This window comes from Anas acuta, chromosome 5 (assembly GCF_963932015.1).
Source record: "Anas acuta chromosome 5, bAnaAcu1.1, whole genome shotgun sequence".
NCBI classification, from domain to species: Eukaryota; Metazoa; Chordata; class Aves; order Anseriformes; family Anatidae; genus Anas; species Anas acuta.
The window spans coordinates 23924378-23941829 of NC_088983.1; the positions used below are offsets into that span (position 1 = coordinate 23924378).

Sequence of the window (17452 nt, forward strand, 5' to 3'; positions counted from 1 at the left end):
TGAAAGCCAGATTCAAACCCCTTCCTCCATCATTTACGTGTTCCCTGGTAACACTTGCAGGATGGGCTCAGCTGCTATCAGTAGTGTAACTGACAGCTCAGTATCACAGGTAATGTATCCCTTAAAGGATATACCTGGATTCTGCTCCGCATATGCATTTACTCCCAGCAGACCTGGCAAAGGTGGGGAAGAGGGAGCAACTTTGTATGAAACACAGACTGAAATGAAAACACTCAGCAAAAACCTGAGCCATGGAAAGATGACACCACATCCAAGAGTCATTCAAACTGGCACAGTTCTCCAGAGGTTGGTCACTCATCAGACTGAGCAGGCCATGGGAGCAGTAGAGGGAGGGAAGCTTTTAGAAGGAATGGGATGACCTTAAGAAACGGGAAATGTAGGTAAAAATATTAAGAAAAACACCCTGAGAAAATTTCAGAATATTATTTGCAAAAGGGAAGGGGATAGGCCTTATCTCTGGGGATAGGACTCATCTCTGAGGATAGAGAATAAGTGCACAGCTCTAGAGAGTATGCTGTAAAGAACAATGCTTCCCTCCACCCTGCTCTGATGCTAAATGGGACTCACTGTGACTCTTCCCTGACTTCTTAGGATTCACACTAGTGGGATGATTAAAATCCAATAAAGGAATAAAACAACAGGATCTCTACTGACCTGCAGTGTCTCTCCCCTCCTGTTTTAAGTACCTCAGCATTGCACTCATGCTCCACTTGTTTCCATAATCCTCTACTTCAGGATCATCACAGCTAAAAGAAGCAAAAGAAGCAAGTTTACACCAAGTCTTATCTTTCACAAGTCTTATCCCTGAGGGCTGGTACCAACTTCAGACCAATTTAGGTAAATTAACCCACCCTCTAGAAGGAACTCTAGAAGTTCCACTTTCCAGCCAAGTACCTGACATAATCTCCACTCTTCTTGTTGACACTGTAGTTGGTCAGATGCATAAACTGGTTTTTAATGTTCTTGGATGCCTGGTCATACCTCACAGTTGCAAACCTGTAAAGAGGGATAAAGATTTATAGTGTTTCTGGAATGAGCCATGTCCTTGTTAAATATGACCTACTACATGGACAGTTTGACTACAACAGCGAGGAAAAGGATGCATGTAATGTGACTTCAAGTGCAACCACTCCTCACAAAAATACAGTTCAGGGCCACATTCAGACACATTTAGTCTCTTTGCAGTGTTTTAAAGCAGGGGGCTCCATTTATTTTCCTGGGAGTTTCTGTGGCCTAACAGGATTCACTTCACACTAGGCACTTTTTTTCCTGACTGCTTAGATCTGAGGTCCTCATGCATTCTGGCCATGCAGGACATTTAAGTTTTTGACAGTGTCACAGGACCTTCAATTTCACAATAGGACCTACCATGAATATGTAAGATCCACTGGTCTTGGAAAAGCACCCACATATATAGCAGTCTTGCTACATATGCTTACCACTGTCAATATTCTCCGAAGTCTTTTACGAGCACAGCTCAGTTCTTGTGTACTCCGCAGATGCCTTAGGAAAGGCTGACTGTGGGAACAGATTTCTATTGCTGACATCTGTACAGCCTACAACTGTCAATCCCCTTTCTCGAGAAGTATTTAGGGAACCAGGCAGAACCTGCAGGCCAGACCAATTTGTCCAAGGAGGCAGTATCTGCTCCAGGGTGTTGTCATTCTCTGGGACAGTGCAACCTTTCTGTATCACAAAGATGTCATCTAACTTGTGTAGGAGGAAAGGACAAAGGTGCTGCAGGGAAGATAGCAATCAAGAGCAAGCCACTGCTACAAGCTCACCTAGTCTCTGTTTGAACCCTGTTGCAGCCAACAATGCCACAGTTAATTCAGCCTGTTTATTATGGCAACATCAGCGGTGAATTTCTGATTAAAAGGTGTTAATTAGCTGTACTGCAACCTAGTGCTCCATCAACACTCCCTAAGCCATAAATTGCCATCAAAGACGTTTGCATTGAAATGAATCAAAGAACTGATCCAACTGAAAAATAGCCCAGATTTTGGTTTGTAAGGAGTTGGAGGGACTTTTTTAATTATTTTTTCTTTTTTCTTCTTTTTTTTTTTTTTGCCTTTATGTTGGAAGTAAGGAGGCAGAGAGAACGGTGTGTGAAAGAAGGAAAAAGGCAGACCAGCACCGAGATCCTGCCTACTGTACAGCTACAAATAAAGTTGTAATTTCATAAGTAATTGTTTTCAGTGGCCACATAAACTACCCATATTCTTTCCTCAACTACCCACCTTCATTCTACCTGCACAATTCTGACATGAGAGAAGAGTGTTGCCACTGTAGACATGCCATCTAAAAACAGTCTTTTTGTGCTAGTACTGGCAGTACAGTGGCACATGCTACCCCTCTGTTAGAGTTCATATTGTATAGCCAGAAGGGAACTGATCACATACCTGTGTCAGGAAAGGAAAAGGTCAACAGGAAAAGGAGAACAGCTGCAAGGAAGAGTACAGGACTGTTTCTTCCAATAGCAACACCTGTTTAAAGTTTTTAATATTATATCTTGTGCAAAAAATTGCATTCTAAACATGGAGTTGTATGATCAGCCTTTGTCAGTGTACAGATACACTGCAGCTGAAAGCTCATCCCCTGCTCACTTCCATGTTCCAGCCACTCTCCTTGATCTGCTCCACAAATTGGGTAGACACAGGCAAGTCAGATCAGTTCATGGATCTGACTGAACAGCCACTAGAGGAAGTATAGAAGGATGCTAATTAACTTCAGATACAGGTACACCCTCTTCTGGGTGGGAGGTGTTAGTCAGGATACAGAGCGGTGCCTCCATTTTAGGAGGAGGCCACAAATCATCTTAAAAAAGCAAACATTAAGCAGAGGATAATACTGTTTGTGGCCATATTTGCAAAATCCTACAACCAGACAAGGACCTGACATCAAGTTAAGTGTGAGATAATAATAGTTATTCTGCATGTCATCAGTTCTCTTTTCAAGATATATTTTACACTTCAGATTTTGGAGAACATTACATAGAACAAAACATTAAGCACAGAATCCATGGCATCTGATTTGCAGAAATACCAGTGTGAGCCATTGCTAGCCACCACAGCTTGTAACAGCAGACATGTTCTAGTGGGGAAAAAAAAGCCAACGAAAAAAATCCACCTTCTGCACTCTGACCCTTCTCCTACACCATAGTAGGTTAAGATGTCAATGTAGGATCATTCACAAGAAGAGTAAATTTGATGAACCCTCAAAGCAGGAAAAAGGAGACAGAAATCAAGAAAAATATAGGAGAGGAGGGGGGAGGGAAATCCAGAGACTCTGGATGTGCAATGAACCTGGCATACACAAAATAAAAAAGCATCCCCTTTCACTTTATTAAAGTCACCTCTCTTCATCCTTCCCTTATTTGCCACAGTTCAGAAGATGCTGGACTATACAAGGATATTCAACAACAAGTTACACATACACACACACACACACACACAAAAATCCTCCTTTAGAAAGAACTGCCAAATATCCCATTTCTCAGTGAAACTGAAGCCACTAAGGCCCTCGTTTGGTAGCCATTTTGAGAAATCTCTCTCCCCACAGGAACAATACCAGCAAATCCATATCAAATTAAAATTAAAAATAAATACACAGGTAGGAGCAGGAAAAAAAAAAAACCTCCACGGTGTAACTGAGTGGCGAGGTTAAAAAACTGAACGTGATCTTGCACCAGATTTTTCTGAGCTTTAACTATACATGAAGTTAGAGCAGTTGGCAACAGAGAGGAGTTTGGAAGTTTGAATCCCCTTTCCAAATATTTCCACAGCTTAAAATATTTGCATTTCTTTTTCAGTTTAACTGTAAGTTTCCTGGATTTAGCTCTTCTGCTTTGAAAGTAATGACAACAGCTCCATCATGTATTTGGTTCTTAATTATGACTTAAATCTCCACCTTAGCAATCACTTATTAGCAGCGTACTGAAAGTATTTTGTTGATAATATGCTTTTAACCAGATTCTGGAAGACACTGAGCATAAGTAGCAAGCTATTTCAGAAAGTCAAGGCTCCTTCGATACTTTGAAAAAGAAAACAATTAGGTTCACCACACTAATCAATTTAATTTTTGTTGTTCTTGTTGCTAATTATGCACATAATCAGAAATATGAGAATATCAACCCCTGGTAGGTATAAATGATACTTCTAAATAGTAGTTCTTTTAGCTTTCAAACACTTGCATTAGCTTCCTTCTACAGAGATTATCCTTATTATTAGCTAGTCTGAGCTCTATGTCGCAAGAATAACAAGGCTACTACAGGATTTACATTTCCATAGGAATTGATTATCCAGAAGGGATTCCAGCGTATTTGTGAGCTCTCAATGCATAAACTTCTCTCTCTCCGAGTAGCATGCTGTCATTTTAAGGCATAATCACAGTCCAGTTCAGTAATGCAGCAAAAAAAAAAAACACACAAAATGTTAAGTGACTCAAGCCTGCTATCAGAAAGACTCCAAGCTTTAAACAGAATCAAATGTCAACTTAACACATTCTTTCAGAGCTGCTCTGACAGCCTTACTAGCCTTATCCAAAGGACAAGTCTGCAAATTACAAATGGAAAACCCAAGTTCTCTCTTCAGCCCTTATCAATACTCCCTGGATGTTGAAATGGCGATGGAACATGGGGACAATAGCCTACACCCCTTACATCGTGTTAGCACTTGCTTGCAATGGAAGAGTGTCACTATCACTGAAATACCAGTTATGATTACCTTTAGCACTCTCTAGTTCCACAGCTTTTCATACCATACATCACAGCATCTTCCTTCCAATGCAGTAACAAAACTATTCACCTTCCATTCTCAGTCTCTCCAGGAAACATGAGACTTGCACACTACAGAATGCCTTGTTTCAACAAAAATTTCGAAATTATTTTTACATACAATAAGGTCATGGCAAGAGGCTATGACTGGAAAGTAGGAAGACTTCAATGTTTGTAAGATCACCTAGTAAATTCTTCCGAGATCATAACAAACTCATGCTAACTTTTTCAGTCTTTTAAAGGATTATCAAGTTCCTGGCCACATCATTAAAAAGCATAAGTAACCTTTTATTGATCCGAAGCATAGAACATTTATCAACAAAAAGATAAGGGCCAAGATCCTAAGAACAGTTTAAAAACTATATGGGAAGGTGGCACAGAAAATAAAGGGCAAGCCTGATGTTTTCCCCGTTACACAATTTACCATGAGCACATGCTGCAACTTTCTGTACAAGCTATTTTCCTAAGCACTAAAGGCTTCATGCCCAGGTATCTCATATTGCTATAGTCCAGCCAAATAGTGATGAAGGCACAAATAACTGAGGCCAGGTCATCATCCGCCAGGATAGGACCATTTCCTAGCCAAAGTATTACTCGTGGATGCTGCTATGTGGGAGCCTGCAATCAGCCAGGAATCCAAGAGTGCTCCTAAATTACAGGCCAGCCTGTCCGAACGGGGAGGCAAATCTGCAGCCAACGGAAACTATTTTACCAAGTGAAAATCTTCAGAAATGCCATCTTGTGTTCACTAACACCACCTTCTTGCTCTGTCTCAACCAATTCTTATTTTCCCTGCTGTGAACTGGCCCTGTCCAAGCTATGGACTACACAGAATGCTTTGCAACACGGAAACCCAGCACACTTGATATTGTAGTGTGTTGCTGGTAGTTAAATTGATGTGACATGAACAGTTCAACCACTAAACTCACACTGCTTCGGGTTCTTACAATTTTCATGTAAGGCTTTAAAAAAAAAAAAAACTAACAACCAACCTTCTCTCCACCCCCTTTTTTTAACAAAATTAAGGACACCCACTAGCATGACATACAAGAGATTAGATTCCAAAAGCTTCTAGATATAAGTAGAAGTGCTATCATTCCAGTAGAGCTTCTATCTCAAAAATACACCTGGAAACAAGGAACATGAAAGTGAGGTTGACTGTGCACTCTTCAGTTTCCACTAAACTACTGCCAGCGATACAGCCTCCCAAGCAGAAGTAGCAGCAATCAGATTGTGAACAGCCCTGGCAGCCTCCATCCCTTTCACTGCAGCTTCTCTTTCCTCAGGACAGCATTAGATACCCTTTATTTCTGAAGTTAAAACCTAGAATAAGAAGCGGCACTCATGCATTCAACAGTTGTGACACACCTGCCTACATCTATCTCAGCTGAAAGTCACAAAGGCACATCCAGCTCACGCCAAAGGCAAAAACTAGCTCCCTTTAACCAGCAATTGCACTCTGTGACAGGGCTCACCTTCAACAAGAATACATTTGCCTTCCCCCTGGCTGCACTTTCTGTTGGATCACAGAGAGAAGAGCAATGAAAAGCATCAGTGGGATGGCAGGAGTGGCAGCAGGTAGCCTAGCCACCGGGAACAGAAAATTCGAGGGAGAATTTCTTGCTAATTCCTTCAGACTCCAGAAGGACCCACAGCCTCTAGACTAACAGTAAGTCACCCAGAGACACACCCTTACATTGCTTTAATATAACCTACCCTTTTACTGTCACACATTCACTGCCCAAGAGGTCACACGCTGCTCTTTGCCTTACTCTCAGCACTGCTTTGGGAAACAAACTGACCACAAGGTGAAGTTTATCATATGCAAGTCATTTTGCAAATACGTAAACTGGATCATTAAATATTTACATAAGATGTTGCATGGTTTTGCATAAAACTTGGCAGCTCTGGAATGCTTATTTGAGACATCTAACCAGGGCCTGGGAAAGGAAGAGGAGAAGAGAAAAGACCTTAGAGTGGGAAGAAGGAAAGAATAGTTAATCCCTTTTCTCTCAAACAAGTGCTACAGAAAAAGCACACATTACGACAAGTCTTTTCCATGACTGCACATAGGGTTCCTGCCTAAATGTCCTGGAAATAACTAACGTAGCGTTTCTATAAGCACGCTCCTCACATTTTTTGCTTGGAGTCACTTTTCTCAATCCCTCTTCCCTCCCCTCTGCTCCTCACACATTAGTCTTTGGCTTCCCTGTTAGTCTACTGGCTGCCACTTTGTTCAGGGAACTAAGGCCACATAGAAAGTTATCTGCACCACTCATTTCTCTTTATGGTTCTTGTGAACTGCTGCTAAACTCAGAACTAAAAGAAATATGGTGCCCTGGGGAAACTGTCCAACAGACTAGAACTGGTAGAAGAGAACTACAGATGCTTCAATTTTAAACAGTATCAAGGTCTGGATTCCAAAATGTCACCTGGGAGTTGCTTTGCAGTAAAGGTCAAAAAATAAATACAGGAGTATGTAAGGACCATCACACTCTCCCCTGTTGTCAATATAGTGTTTTTTTTAATTTATTTTTCCAGCATCTGATATGTCAGTTAGCAGAAGCTTAGGAATAGAAGCCAAAGCTTGTAGGGGAACTACAAAACACAAAAAGGACTTTTAGTGACATCTCTACTATGATCGAATTTCCTCTAACCAAAGGTTGATAAAATTACCCATGCATTTTTATTGTTAAAGAACAAGATTCAGGAGTAATTCTACCAGATGCCTGCAGGGAAAGAAAAACACCTGGATGTTGTTGTTTTGTTGTGGTATCTGTGTGTGTGTGTGTGTTGTTTGTTGTGGTTTTGTTTGGGTTTTGTTTGTTTGTTTTAAATCTTTTCATAACCACTTTGAGTTTCCAGCATAGGCACTGCCCCTAGCAGGATATGGACAGACACAGGTTGTCTAGAGAAGCCGTGGAGTCTCTGTCCATGGAGATACTCAAGAGCAGCTGGACTTGCTCTGAATGGAGCAGGAGATTTGGACTAGATGACTTCCAGAGGTGTCTTCCAACCTCAACCAGTCTGTGATTTTGTGAACTTCTCCTATTGTTTCCCAGTCTCTATAAATTATTTATTATACTTACATATATCAATATATATTTTAATATATATAATCACTTTATATATATGCATATAAAAATATGCATATAATATAGATTTTACATATTATATTTATGTATGTTTTATTCATATACATAAATATACATTACACACACACTCTACTGTGTTAGAGACAGTAACAGCCCGAGGTCCGACTACTCGATTTTATACAAGGAAATTCAAGGTAAAAAACAGTCTAAAAGGAGATAACTGGTGCCTGTGGAGGCAGTAAGTTTCTATTAAGAAAACCATACACACATAGGTGGATCAATCTTTCCCCTCGGTGATTCAAACCCTGTTCATCTCAAGCAAGGAAAGAGCAGAAGCCCTTCTGGCTGGCTGCACTATCCACCAGTGCAAAGTCCAGTGGGGATGCGTAGTGAAACACTGCTCCTTAGCTCCTGGGCGAGCTGATGTCTACTGAAGTGGCTGCAGTTTGATCCCAGGTGTCCACACAGAAATGAGTCGCGTTCCCCAAGAAGCAGAGGCCTGCCAGGCAGGGGTTACTGCAAGGGGGGACTGGGCTGCTGCAGCAGGCTCTGGCCTAAGCACAGGCTGTGAGGTAATGTGAATTCCTTGGCTCGAAGCAAACACCTGAATTCTTTGGAAACCACAGGAATCCAGCACAGAAAAGGTAAATATCCCAGCGGAGCCAGTGCTAATTAGGAAGCCAGGCTACCGAAGGAGGGGCACTGTGTAGAGGAGCAGGGTGAGCTCAGGCAGCAGAAGGCAGCCGGTGGCAGCGCTGGGAAGCCCGTCTGCCCCCTCTGCCATTACTGGCAGTCTCGTGTCGCTCTGGAAAGTTTCCCCCCAGCTGCTGCTCCTTGGGCCCTTTGCAAGAACATTTGGTTTTTAGCTTAGTGTTACTTTTTTTTTTTTTTAATTTAAATCTATTTTTCAATTTCAGTGTGAATCAGACTAACAAATTCCTGCTGGACTAGGACTCTTCCAGCCACTCAGGCTCAGAAATAAGGCTGCCGAAATCTGGTGATTTAGGCAAGAAGTAGGCTATGGAGAAGTATCCCAAAAAACAAGGAGATGTTTCACTATGAACTCCAACCACCACGTCCCTATTATGTCTGAAGGCACCAAGCAAGACAGACCTACAGACTCCTTTCTGTCCCACTGGGAGATACACAGGAAGAGGGAAAGTCAGATGGGAAAGAGGAGCATCCCTAGATGGCAAAATGAGGAAGGCTCTCACAAACAGCACGGGATATTCCTGGCCCTGTGTCCTCTTCTGCTGTACTTCAAATACCAGTTAGGCTCATTCTCATCATCCTAGGATGCCCCTCCAAAAAAAAAGAAAAGATCAGCATAATGCATCAGTTCAATACTTGCCGTAAGAGCTGCCTTGGGACTTCCACTTGCTAATGCCCACATAAGTAGTCACTGTGGTATGGAGAAGGCTGAGATACATAATGATTATTTTGCCTAAGTCTTTGCCAACAAAAGCTTCAGCACACAGCCTGGGCCCCAGAAGGCAAAGGCAGGGACTGGAAGAATGATGAACTGCCCAGTGTAGGAAAAAATCAGGTTCAAGACCATGTAAAGAACCTGAAGGTGCACATGTCCATGGGACCTGATGAGATACATCCATGGGTATGGATACTGGATATTCTATTCACATATTTTAAAAGTCTCAAATAAAACAACCCATATTTTTTAACATGAAAACAGATGATTGAGTTATACCCTCAGGTTAACATGGGTAAGCTTGTTAAGACTACCTCATTCTGGAATATATGCTGCAGGCAGGCAGTCCAAACCTACAGCTTCAATACACAAGTACCAGCTAGAGGTCTCCAGGCTGCAAGTCACAGATGGTCAACGTAGATGATAAAATACAGATATTTAGCAACTTGGTGCCTGAAAGGACAATTACCAGATGTATGCCAGCATGCTTCGTCTACCTATTTTTGTTTGTTTGGCACTTCCTAAGTTCTATTCAACACCCCTTTGAAGATCAAATGAAAAAAAGCTTTATGGTCAACATCTGCCTGAAAAGTTGCACTGAAGAACCTCAACCAGGACAAAGCAGACAGTTATTCAGTATTTCTAGCACAAATCAACCAGCAATAGCTGAAGGCTTTTTTACATACCTCTGTGTATATACCCTTCAGACCTCCTTCAAAGGAAACTTTTTCTTCATTTTTCCACATGGAAAATGAAATACAAGTCACACAGGCTTGATCCATAATCCCTTTCTTCTCCTCAGCACTGAGGCCTCAAATTCCTGTCTAGATCACGTCATGACAAGTCTAGCTGTGCCAAGAGCAACCAGGCCTAAGAAAGTATCTAGTCAAACATCAGATCACAAACGTGTATAGTAACAAGTCTGTCCCTTTGCAAGATCATTACATCTTATGGTTTCCTGATAACACTCCTTTTCTGGTAGAGGTTCCAGCTTTATTGAAGCAGTCAGGTTCCTCTATTATTGGAATACACAAACCATTAGACTGGAGCAAAACATTACCTTACAGACAGGCTAAAAGAAGAAAACAGAGGAAAAAAAGTCCCTGACTACACTTCAGGGACTACCTATGCTTTCAGAAAGCAACCTCTGTACATGGAAAGCACCACATAGTATCGCAATTACTAGTGAAGGTCCCTAAAATAGAGTCCTTTGTTCTGCTGGTGGGTTTCCCCTTAGATTGCTTCAATACTGACTTTTATTCCAGGCTCCTATGTTACCTCTCAGTTCTCTGCTACAAATTGCTTCCACACTTAAGCACTGTTTCTCCTAAGTAAAGAACAGAAACCAGCTTCCTCTCCCAAAGGTTAAGGCATTTCCTCCTGCCCCACACAAGTTTTGTCCCAGCTTTAAACCAAAGTGTTACAGCAAGTGAAGCAATAAAGGAGTCTCTCCCAGCACTTAACACCACAGCATTAAATGTAAGGCCAAGGAACTAAACAGGAAGCCAGAATCCAGTAGCTCCGGGATCCTTACCTTTCCAACTGTGAATTTGGAAATCCAGAGTATGGGAAAATTCCAAATCACTAAAACTAAAGACCATTAGTGCCATCTGCAGGCCATACAGAACATCCCACCTCAAGTTTTCTGTCACCTCTACTTGCACTTGAGCATTGTTTTCTAAAGCAAGTTTGCCAACAAGCATAACTCTGCATAATAAAGATAAAGGTAAAAGTTTAAGAGTAAGAATATTGCTCATAAATGTATACCTACCATGAGAAAACATTTAACTGCAAGTCTTGTTACAAGTCTTTAGCTGTAAGTTTGAGCACTACTCAGCTGAAGTTACTCAGTGAGCAGCTGAAATTCAGTAACAGAACTAGGACTATCCTTGGACCAGAGAAAACACATCTTGCTGATCCCTCTGCACTAGTCCCACAGCTATACAGCTGACATCATCATTTATCTGGTGCTACAGCTCATCTCCATATACTAGCTACCTCCAACAAAGAACCGTGAAATTTAAAGGAAAGCGTAATTATTTACCACACACTATTAGTAATATCAGTGTCCTGTGCATACAGGACATATTTGTCGCGTATATGGACACCATGCGATCTAGATTAGATTCCATGTGCTTAATCTATAATCAAAACATACTAAGGATTTTAGAACACTGAAAAGTAGCATTATTGCTTCATGGAATCTTACAAAGATAGAGTCCAGAATTCTTGAAACTGATGCTTCTGGACGCATAACCAGAAAGAAAACTTAAGTTCTTTGCTCAGATCTGATTACAACACCATTTCAAGCCCTAAAGCTGAATATTCTGAACCTCATAACAAAGAAATTCAGTCAGCCAGCATCCAGCTTATCAGGTAAGGATAGACAGACAGACTCAAGAAGTTTTGAGCCTCCAGTACAAAAAGTCTGTCAGAATTATTAAAATGGTCTGAAAAAATACAGTGTAAAAGGAGCAGCTGAGGAGACAAAGATTGTTCAGCCAAAAAATGAGAAGGCTAGGAGTGGATCTGACTGCTGTGTTCAACTACTTAATGTATGGCTACAAAGACAGAGTCAAGTTCGTCTCAAATGAGCATAGCAAAAGGACAAGATGCAACAGTCCAACTGCAAGGAGGGAAGTTCTGATTAGATAAAATAAAAAAAAAAAAAAAGACAGATTTACAGTGAGAAAGATCAAATACTGGAACAAGTTGCCAAAAAAGGCTAAGAAAATTCCATTCCTGAAAAATACTCTAACATTTATGGTATAAAGCCACAGAGTACCTATTTGAACTTTGAAGATGGCCTTGTCTTGAGAAGGAAGCTGACTATAAACCTCCATACTTCCCTTGCTATCTAAATAGCTTGATGATTCAATCTTAATATATGCTGTCTGGCCAGGATATTTCAATCAGAGGAAGATACTGGCTTCCTTCCTTATTTCCTTCCCTAGACCTCTGATATGAACAGAGTACTTAAAAAAAACAAACACCCCCAACACATGTACACACACACACACATCAACAGTGGAGTAACATGTTTGTCTTCAAGAGACAAAAATGCTACATATTGTGGAATTGGAACACTTGCTTCCTAAACAGAGCAGAAAACTTGTTTCAGATGTGTTTGTTTGTTTGTTTGTTTTCCCAGAAGTATACCTATTTGTTACAACAAGATCAGCAGAACTAACTTTAAGAACCTGGTTATGATGCAACTCCTGTTTTGGTGGCCTACAATAGACTGCTAAGACTCTCTGAAAACAGGCATATTCAATACTGGATCATCTTGGAGATGATTTTGTTCACCCCTCTTCACTCCCCAGTAACATGCAATAATAGCAATTAACAATTCCCCAAATATAAAACTTGTGTGCCAGATGTGTTTAAGACTCCTTTTCCAAACTGAATACAGTTGTCACATTTTTCACTGACCAAGATGAGCCACCTGTTCCAGTCCCCATTTAGAGAAGCGACCTGTTCACAGCATCATTGCAGGCAAAGGCACATCACAACAAACCCGAAGGGAATCTGTTCATCAATTTAAAGAATTACATGTATATCTCTTGTGGGATCATCATTAACACATCTTTTTGGATTTGGTACCTGCTTCAGATAAAAATATGCTGGATTCAGTACATGCCTCCGTCAGAGCCATGCAGGCCCAAACCCTAGTCTTTCTGGCTTTATGAGGTGGGTTTAGAACAGATTTAACAGTGCTCAGGACTGTTGCAGATGACAGCCCCATGATGCTCTCATCTTAAACAGTTAAGTTTATGGTCTGAGCTGGAACTAGTAAGGATTTAATTATCTTCACTTGGACTTTTGGAGAGGTGATTGTTTTAAATTTATTAGTTGCTCAGCTATTTAGCTAAACTTCTGTGATGAAAGAGAAACGGGTATTTTTGGCAAATAAATGTTCTTCCTGGGAATCTTAACTATCTTTCATAACTTAAATGCAAAAGAAAATTGACATCTTGCAGGATAAGAACAGCAAACCAGTCTTTACTTGATAATGCAGAAAATACAAATGCTGACCTAAAATTTAAAAGACAAGTTGAAGGTATTAAGACAGAAGATACCAACAATGGGTCTCTGTTTTTGTCTTTATGATTAAATGGAAACGGAGAAAGTTTAGATTCCTTTCACCCAGCATGCTCCTAGGCCAAAAGGATGGAGAAGGGGTACAAAGGCACCAATAATTCACAATAGTTTTAAGAACCTGACCTTTACAATAAACATCTCATTAATGGTATGTGGCCATTCAACTCTTAAAAGCTGATTTTTTTTTTTTATTACTTCCCTTTGTAATAAAGTCCCTCACTAAAGACTCTATAAAGTAAACTGATAGGACACTGCACAATGATAAACCATCTACAAAAACTCTACAGAGCTCCAGAACTGACATTTCCTTCCCATTTGTTACCATCTCAGAAGTGCAAAGGCAATACAAGACATCTCTTGACCACTGAGTGCAGGTACACTAAGGAAGAAAAAATGCTCCCCTACCTGGCCAGTCCTTCCTCGTAGAGATAGATGACAAGTGGATCATAGGATGTAACCAGAACATACAGGCGCACATCAAATTTGAAGTCTGAAATACAGTTGTCAAGAGTCAGTGACTACAAATATCTTTCACATATCATATTCAGCTGAGGAAATTCAACAGACCCTCTAAACAGTGGGAAGAATAAACCATTGCCTACTGCTGCCATACAGTGCTTGAAGTTTTCCCAGTTAAAACGCTTCCTGATTTCAAGGATTCTTTTTTTTTTTTTACTTTTTTTTTTTTTTTGAGAACTACCGTAAGATAGACCATTCAATTATTCAGCTAAATTCCTACAAAAGTTGTTGAGCTCTTCACATCCTAGAAGCAAAAAAGAATGTGCAAGCAAGAAGCAATTTCTAAGCACACTCACCATCTATTAGCAGGGGGTTGCTGATGTAACGAGAAACCAGGATGTTGTCTTCTAGAACAATCTGGTTTGGCTACAGAAGAACAGAGAATCCAGGAGTGAGAAAACCAGGAGGCTCAAGGAGTAACAAGATGACTAGATCAAGCCTACTATTTTTCCAGCATTCACCTCCTAACACCACTCTACACCAATAACTATGTCAGGGGTAGGGGGAAACATGACCAAAAAAAATATCACCAGTCAGTCACAATACACTTAAGGTAAATAGATCCTAACCAGAAGCTTGGGAATGATCGCATTTCCAAAAAACGCCCACTGAATTTTCCAGTTAAGTGTTCCTTAGAGTGAAATACAGGTTTAACAGACACATGGCTAAACAATATAACATAGGCAAGAGAAAAATCTGAAAGTGACTATCACTGTTTGTTTCCTGAGTGTTTAACCAGACACATGGAGGAGGGATTTTCTAGAAGCCATTGGAAGGAGTATGTAACTACAATTGGTGAGGAATTCACAAGTGAAGAAAATTAATACTCGTGATCTTTATGGCCGGACCCAGAGCTGGTACCCAACCCTTTTGCTTACACAAACATGTATCTTCTACTGAGGATCAGTTCACAGCAGGGGCTAAGGTACCAGAAAGCTACTCTTGTTGCACAGAACAGAAAGCTCTATGACAGCAGGTCATGGGACCTGCTGAAAAAGCTTCTACTTCTTTGCTGTATCCAAGTCTTTCTTCTTGTAACCAGTTTTAACTACTCATGGAAACAGTTTCTTGCAAAATAGTTTCCAGCATCCAGCTTGCAAAAGAGCCAAAAGAACTCCATCATCCTGAATTTATTCAATTTTACACATATTCAGCCTTATCAGTGTCACAAGCAGGAAATCTAGGCATATAGACTGCATATGTACAACATAAGAGAACAAGCTCAACTTCCTTCAGCATATCACAAAAATGACAGCCTCTTTTACAATGGACTGGATAAACTGATTTTTTTTTGCCTTTTTTGTTTAAAAAAACAAACATTTTTGTGATGAAATTTTGGAAGACACTCCCTTAACGAAATCACACTGAAGGACACTGAAGTTCTTGGGCCAAACTAGCTAAAATGTTTCTGGAACAGATGTACACAAAGGGAGATTGGTCCCAGAAGGGTCTTTTCCCCAGTTCATGGCCAACTGCCATTTAAGCCTAAACTCGTTCCTCTCTTTCAAGCAAAGAAAAAGCTGAGTGCAGCTCTGGAAATACTTACTTCATACACTTGGCGAATTGCTCCCTTATTTTATGGGAAAGAATCCAGGTAGAGAACAGATGAGACAGCATGACCCTTTCAGTGCAGGGGAGGCTAAAGGGGTTTGAGTGAGTGAAAACAAAGTGACTCACCAGTCAGTTTTGCTGCTGAGAATACTTGTTGGAATATCCTCATGTGTTTTGGCTCCTGCCCAGGTATATTTGTTACCTATGACAAGCTAACTCCCTGCAAAGCCCCCACAATGGCAACAAAACACTAAGCGGTATATTGAATTCAAAGAATCATTCCTATTACTCAATAAAGGCACACTAGCATTTAGATTACAAAATTGTAAGACTGATACACATCTTACAGTGTCATATAGTTTCATTTCATCTAGTCTTTTACAGGGGTGAGACGGAGAAAAGGACACTGGGTGAGGACTGGTTAGGTTGCACAGGGCAAACAACCAAGGAGAGTTCTGGGAATCTTCCCAAGGCCAGCCTACTGTCAGCCACAAGGAGAGAATGAAGTAGCACAGATTCCCAAACTGTCTCAGGGAGTATGAACTTGCACCTAATAAGCCAAGACTTAAAAGTACCATATCGATTGCAAGAGACACACAGCATATAAAGAAAGAGCTTGGTTTTGGTTGCGCAGTATAAGCCAGGGCAGACTTTGCCAGCTGCTCAGGACTGTTAAACTGTTCATCAATGTACTGTCGAAATCCAGAGCACAGCCATTGTCTGCTTAGATGCTTGCATGCACCTTGCCTGGAAGCTTGCATAGTTTTGCAGCCCTTGTTACTGAAAAGCAGCCCTTCTGATGAACACTTACATTGTTTATCAGGTAGACACCTCGACCCCTGGAAGATGCCACGGGCTTCACTATCCATGGGCCCCTGTCCTTAGAATAGGTATCTGGTTAAAAGAAAACACCAGTCTGAAACATTTTTCATTTTGATTATTTACAGAGGAGCAAGAAAATTGCTTACAGTAGAGAACTCCAGGAAGAAATCAAGACCTACTTTTTGATGTCCAGTTTTACCCCTCAGAACGCACTGCAATTATTACAGTTCCTTCTGCTGCTTCGATATATTCTTTTCTCTGCTTTACACCTCCTTTTGACATTTCTCTTTTCAGTACTCCCAGATATATCATCAACACTGGCCTCCAGAACTGAGCTTTCTTTGTGCACAAAATCCACAATCAGCTGCTTGAGGACTTATATAGGCACGGAACAGGCAGCAGAATGAAAATAATATAAAAAAGTAATGCATGCCTTTTCTACAGTCTTTCCAGCTTCATCAACACTGACATGACCAACAGACTCGAATATTAATAGCGATTCCCTTCCCTCCTACCCAGTTATTCTACTTTAGGTCTGGACATCATCAGCCATTCACTTACTGCAGAAGTCCTGGTACTCTGCTGGGAGGATGAAGGTCTGAGGTAAGATATGGAATGCCTTGAATCCATGGGCCAGCTGCATACGACTGACGTTCTTGTACAGTCTGTCCTTCCGTGTCAGTTCATACGACCTGAAGTCCCAAAACAAGAGACTATTACCTGTTTTCCCAGCGTAAAAGAGAAAGAAAACAACAAAACACCACTGCACTGTAACAACCTATTCTCCTAGTTACTAAAGCATCTATAGCCCTGTCAGATATCTCAGCCCTAACCTGCAACTGCTCTTCAGTTTTACTGTCTCTGCTCTATGGCTGCATTGATAATCACCCTCATCTGTAGTGCCTCTTGCTTTTCCCAAGAGGGACTGAACCACAGCAAACTGTTAAAATGGTGTTTGCAAACTTTAACGGGTGATGTATGATTACGACCTGTAACTAAGAACCCCAAGCCCCAAACACGTTATATATATACCATCAAATAAAGGTAGGGTATAAATCAGTTTTTGGGCTATGGACAAGTGCTTCAGCTCACATACTATCCCCCCTAGATCCCCAGAGACTGTTTAAAATGAAGACAGTACGT

General features: G+C 40.9%; 1 protein-coding gene across 5 annotated transcripts in view; it reads right to left on the reverse strand.

Moving 5' to 3' along the window:
- Window positions 1–17452, reverse strand: part of TTLL5 (tubulin tyrosine ligase like 5) — a 124775-nt gene that overhangs the window by 102128 nt on the left and 5195 nt on the right. For 3 of the 5 annotated variants that reach the window (XM_068683162.1, XM_068683161.1, XM_068683163.1), the window contains exons 5-10: window positions 16871–17001; window positions 16299–16381; window positions 14233–14302; window positions 13823–13907; window positions 916–1017; window positions 676–767 (exon numbers count right to left, since the gene is read on the reverse strand). In XM_068683162.1, the coding sequence (XP_068539263.1) occupies window positions 676–767; window positions 916–1017; window positions 13823–13907; window positions 14233–14302; window positions 16299–16381; window positions 16871–17001 (563 nt within the window). Of the gene's footprint in view, window positions 1–244; window positions 381–675; window positions 768–915; window positions 1018–13822; window positions 13908–14232; window positions 14303–16298; window positions 16382–16870; window positions 17002–17452 lie in introns of those variants that run through there. The other 2 variants (XM_068683165.1, XM_068683164.1) reach the window with 2 other exon arrangements.